The sequence below is a fragment of the Camelus dromedarius genome, chromosome 13 (assembly GCF_036321535.1).
Source record: "Camelus dromedarius isolate mCamDro1 chromosome 13, mCamDro1.pat, whole genome shotgun sequence".
Classification (NCBI taxonomy): Eukaryota; Metazoa; Chordata; class Mammalia; order Artiodactyla; family Camelidae; genus Camelus; species Camelus dromedarius.
In genome coordinates, this window is record NC_087448.1 from 57,928,688 (window position 1) to 57,934,602 (window position 5,915).

At 43.6% G+C, this 5,915-nt stretch overlaps 1 protein-coding gene across 1 annotated transcript in view; it reads right to left on the reverse strand.

Annotated features, from left to right (window-relative positions):
* NEK5 (NIMA related kinase 5) overlaps window positions 1-4,737 on the reverse strand; it is a 46,204-nt gene extending 41,467 nt beyond the window's left edge. The window contains exons 1-2 of the mRNA XM_031465956.2: window positions 4,676-4,737; window positions 2,627-2,765 (exon numbers count right to left, since the gene is read on the reverse strand). Of these exons, the coding sequence (XP_031321816.1) occupies window positions 2,627-2,743 (117 nt within the window). The 5' untranslated portion in view covers window positions 2,744-2,765; window positions 4,676-4,737. The remainder of the gene's footprint in view (window positions 1-2,626; window positions 2,766-4,675) is intronic.
* Between the last annotated feature and the right edge of the window lie 1,178 nt (window positions 4,738-5,915).

Here is a 5,915-nt window from a genome sequence, read left to right on the forward strand (position 1 = left end):
AAAGATTGCATCATTCTACAAATAATGTCTCCTCAGTTAGCAAAAGTCGTTCCCATGTCAATACTGCAACTACAACATGATTTCGAAAAGCTGCTTAGTTTTTCAAAAATCTCTTAACAAATCCCCTACTCTTGGACATAAGTTGTTTTCTGTCTGTACATTTCTGGGTATTTCCTTGAAATAAAATCCCCAAAGTAGAACTACTGGGTCCTAGGATGTGTACTTTTTTCCTTCTCTTTTTCGAGATGAAGATTGAAGATAGCTTTCTCTTCTTATATAAATAATACAATTCATAATTTTAAAGAACATAGTATGTGCTGCCTATTAAAAATTCTGACAGTGCAGAAAGAAATGATAAAATCCCACCAACAGCAACAACCACTGTTAATGTTGTGTGTGTAACAGTACACATGTATGTACACACACACAACTTTTTGTGGCCTGGTTTTTTTTTTTTATCTTTGCAACATATTGTGGTCCTTATTCCTTGTCAATAATACAAACAGGGCATGGATCCTTCTAAGGCTTCAATACATTTTGATAAATTCCCCTCAGGATGATACCAATTTACCTTCTTATCATCAGAATAAGAGGCTGCCCGCCTCCCCCACTTCTATATTCTTTTTTATCCTTTCCAATTGTCTAAGCAAAAAGTGATATCAATCAACAGATTTATTTTACTTTTCTTAGTTTACTAATGAGTTTGGAATTTTTGTATGATGACTTCTTCAGTTATGATTTGCTTCCTTTTATAGATTTATAAAAGGCCAGCAGCTTTTAGTCAACACTTGCAAATATTTTTGCCATTCTGTCGGTTTTCTTGCCATTTACTTATGATAGTTTTTTTGTCATACAGAAGTTTTATATTTTTATGTAGTCAAAGATGACAATGCATCCAATCATCTTTTCCCTTATGACTTCTGTCCCAGAGAAGGTTGGGGGCATAAGGAATGAAATGAATTCAAGGGAGAGAAAAGAGTCAACAATATTTAGCAAATTAGTTGGATATGCAGAGAGGAAAGAATTCACAGATGACCCCAAGGTTTTGAGCCTGGATAGCATAAGAATACTGATGTCATTAACACAGAGCAGCACACAGCAGGTGACATGGGTCTGCCCAGAAAAATGAGAAATTTCTACTTTGTTTGGGGTACAATTGTGGTAGCTAGCTTCCAAGACGGTCCTCAGTGATCCTCGCTCTGAATTCTTAGTGCACAGAAACTGTGAGAGCATAAATGTTTATTGTATAAACACCACTATTTTCAGGGTAATATGTTACACAGCAACAGATTACCCACACAGATAGTACTTGAAGCTGTCTAGCTGGCAGGTGAAACGTAGGACCAGGGCTCTGGAAGATAGCAGGCCTGGAGAGCATTTTAAGAGTGATCCGCTTAGTGGTAAAGACTGAAATGAGTTAACTTCCAGGTGGCACTATAAAGAGAGTCAGCAAAGGACAGATGGGTGGGGACATATCTGGAGGGAGAGGAGAGGAGACAGAGAGGCCGGGGAAAGAGCAGTCGGATAAACAAAAGGGGGTGAGCAGAATAATGTCACAGAAAGAGGTTCTGTCAGGCCACCAGAATAAGAGGACATCAGCAGAAGTCTGCCATGCGCCTATGAAAAGGATCCTATATTGGTAACAAAGCATGTGCCCTGAAGCTAATCATCTACACCTGAATTTTAATGTAGGTTTGGGAAGTCCTCTTATTTTTTTTCCAATTTAAAAAAATTATGGTAAAATATATATAACAAAATTTATACCATTTAACCATTTTTAAGTGTACAACTCAGTGGCATAAGTACATTCACATTGTGCAGCTCGAGTCATCCACTTTGCACCTGTTTTGCATGGAAGTTTTTCTGCTCTCATTCATAAATCCTCTAGAAGGCTCTCAACCTGAAAACTGCCTTAAAGTTAATTCTAGCCTATCATGGACACTGTTGTCCCAATATATTTAAAATGAACACAAAGCCACTAGAGGGGGTGACATAAACACTGACCAAAAGGAGCTGAACAAAAATGATTCCTTTTAAATTAAACATATTTAGTTATTCTCCAAAACCATTAGACTAACAATAACACAGTTTTTCTCCATTCATATTCCATAAATATTCCATAAATATTTTTGAGCACCTATTATGGGTCAGGCACTGTTCTGCATGTTGGAAGAGACAGACAATAAACAAGGCAAGAAATAAGTGAACAGAGTAATTCCAGATCATTATCAGCACTAGTAAGAAAATAAACCCGGGGGTGTGATAAGCAGTGACTGACACTGGGGAGCTATCTTAGCTAGGATGTTTGGGGAAGGCCTCCTGTGGAGGTGACCTGAATAAGGAGAGAGCTGGCCGGAGGAAGTGCACCGCCCCAGGGCAAAACAGGAGTCAGAGCCATTGGAGCCAAGGTGATGCCGTCTTTCTTTCTTTTCTTTTTTAAAAATAAGACCATTGGTTGCTATTTGGACAATGGACTTAGGAGACTGAACAAACAAAAGTCAACTCGTTCATGTTTGTAAAAGAAAAAAAAGAAATGTATTTCCTTAACTTAAATTCTTAAAAGCCATCTTAACATACTTAATTATATTGCTGTAAAGGAACAGGAATTTGAAGTTCTTAACTTTACCTTTGCAAAACTGATCTCTTTTATAACACAGAGTTTGCTATCTGATTTTCCTTTGGCTAAGTATGCTTTCCCAAAGGCACCTTCCCCGATAGCCTTAATCACGTCATATTTATCCATGGTCTCCAATGCACGGAGGTTTCTGAAATGACAGCAGTGAAATTTTATTGCACACTTTTCATAAACATGAACAAAGTCAGAAAACTGATCACCAAATTGTAAGAGAACTCATTTTCCAAAAACTTGCCTTCGAATCCTGCCAATATTGAGTCAAATAATTTTCCTTGTGGCCACAGGTAACAACAAAAGTGAGACAAAAGCTCAGCGGGATCAGAGGTCGGACTTGGGCTGCAGCTCAGCTTTGATACACCATGGAGTTGCGATCTTGGGCAAGTCACTTAACTTCGCAAAACCTCACTTTCCTAATTTCTAAAATAGAAATAACAGTACCTGTTTTTGCAAGTTTGTTCTGAGAATGAAAAAATATAATACCCTCGTCTTGGCACCTCTAGGAAGCAGGAACGTCTTTTTGCTCACGTGTTTTTACAGTCGAGCCTTTCTCAGTGGGGAAGTACTGCCCCCTACAGGACATTTTGGAAACTTACGGAGGTTTTTTTTGTTTGTTTGTTTTTTCCCTGTTCTCCGCAGAAATGGAGAGGCAGGCACCACCGCAATTTAGAAGCGGTTGGGGTCTGGGATACTAAGATTCTGCGAAGGAAGGGATGGTCCCGCATAATAAAAGGACTGTCCCGCGGCCATGCAGCCTGAGAGAGTCTCCGCACACATTTCTGTGCGGAAAAAATTGGTTTCTAATTATCTGTGACTACAACCAAACTATTTTACATCTCAATACAAAGTATATTTGCATAGTTTTAAATAACACTGAGTTTTCGAGGAATGCAACTATGTAAATCAAGATTTGACTGCACTTTGTTTTGGTCAGAACTTTGCTAGGAACTGTTTATCGTTTTGGAAAATCACTCCCCCACTGGCCACGCTGCCACCTATCAGTTGGCGGCCGTCACGATCAGGTGACTCCCTGCTACTTCAATAATATGAAAGTAGTTCTTCAGATTTAAATTATAGTAAACAGAGGCACTATGGCGTTTCGATTTGTCTGTTAAGATTCGGAATGGCAGAATGGCGTGTGGACCAGGGGGTACAAGGGCCCCACCCAAGATCTACCCAGTCAGAATCTCCAGTTAAAAGGCCTAAAATTCCCTTTGGTGCTTAATCTCCTTTGATTTGGGTTTGTCACCCTCAGCCCGGAGTCCTGGCTTCTCAAGGTGAATTCCTTGGGGGTAGTAAATGGTGTGGTCCCTTCCCCTTTACTATTACTTTGTAACGAGGGTACACCCTCAATAGCCCGTTGGCAAAACAAAAACAACAAACGGGCCAGTAATTCCCAGTGGGGTTGTTTCTGATTTGTCTTCTGCAGGTCCCGGCGGCCCAGCACTCTCCTCCGACCACCTCCTACCTCTCTGAAAGCCACTGGGCCAGGAGACCCTTGGCCAGCCGCCAGCCACCTGGTCTTTGCGTAAACAGTTACATGCTGATTTTTAAAAATTAAGCAGGCAGGTTATGTTTTTGAGTGATTTGTGTCAGTGCAGGAAGTGGGGACGATCAGGTAGGATGGGGCTGGGAACCAGCACCGCAGCCAGAGAAGGCTGGGGACACAGGAGCACCCGGTTTGGGGGCAGGCGGATGCGGAATCCGAACTCAAAGGCACCAGCGCGGGAACTGAGGGGCCGCGACGCTCCCGCCCAGGTGGTACCACAGGGTGGAAGTCCCCAGCTTTCGGGAAAAGTCCTTCTCCCTTAGGAACACTCCGTGAGGCCGCCGGCGAGTGGGCAGCCAAGCTCGCGCTGGGCGGGGAGCTGGGCGCGCCGCGCGTTGCCATGGACACCGACGCGGCCCGGGACCGAGACCGCTCCTCTGGCCCCCGCGTTTTCCCCGGCGGGGAACTGGGGCTCCACCCGTCACCCCCACACCGACCCCCAGAGCCCTGGGGGCAGCTCGGGGCACAGACTAAGGGCGCCGCCAGCAGCATACCTGCTCCGCGGGCTCCACAGGGCGAGAGCAGTGTCTCCCGTGGATCCGGGTTCCCGGGCCGCCGCGCCTCTGGGCGGGAGGGGCGGAGCCGAGCGAGGGAACGCGGGGCGGGGCGCCTGGATGAGCGGCGAGAGGTCCGGTCCACACAGTCCACCCTGAAGAGGGGTCGGGGACCGGGAAGTCTGGAGACCTGGCCGTGTCACCTCCGTTGCCTTAGGCCGGGACTCCTCTTCTGACACTGAACAAGCACTGTTCTTGTTCACCGTGTACCGGATGCTTTGCGTACATTATCTCTATCCTTGCAACAACCTAGCAAGGTAGTCCTCTCCAAGTTTTACAAATAAGCTAGATGAGAAAGGAAGAGTTTCTTCTGCAAGTTCTCAAATAGTGTCAAGATATGGAGACTGGGATGGAATCTTCCTCTTTTGGCCACAGCTGGCGGTATCCCTTGGGGTCTTCTTACAAAACTGGCTGCTGCCCAGTGGCCTGCAAACACATCTCACCGTCTCGCCATCGCTCCCCACCCATTCCTCATTCCTACTGCACACCAAGCTGCTGTCTGAAACACTCCATTACATGTTTAAGTAGTTGAAAAGATGTAATTTCCAGCAATTATAAATACTGACACAGGTAACACATACCCAATTGAATCTAAATACCATGGCAATTTGAAACCCACCATCATCTATTTGAAAAAAAAAAAGCCCTTCTTTAAGAATCAGAAAATTTACATCATTCTTTTCTCTCCTTGAACTCATATCTTCATATGTTACCTAACACAAGCTTGTGTGTCAAGTGCACAGTGAGGCCAAACAAACTGAAACTTTAGAGTCGGGAGCAAAGAAAGGTTTATTGCAGGGCAGAGCAAAGAGAACCACCAGCTGGTACCCAAAAAACCCTTAACTCTCAGAAGGGTTTCAGCAAAGCATTTTTAAAGGCCAGGTGAGGGAGGGGCATCCCAGGGCCTGTGGGCTCACGCATAATTCTGATTGGTTGTTGGTGATTAGCCTGGTACACAATTGATAAAACTAAAAAAATCATGAATTGATATTTATTAACTATCAAAAATAAAATTGTATTGGAAATTCAACTCTTAAAGACCTGAATGGGCTTTCCTCTTCAACCCCCTAGTTGGCTCAATTAGTATCCATCAACGAATGCTAACTTTTTGCTAGAATAAACCAAGTTCAACACTGATTCTGTCAATGAAAAATTAATCAATATTCAATCTAAGGAACAA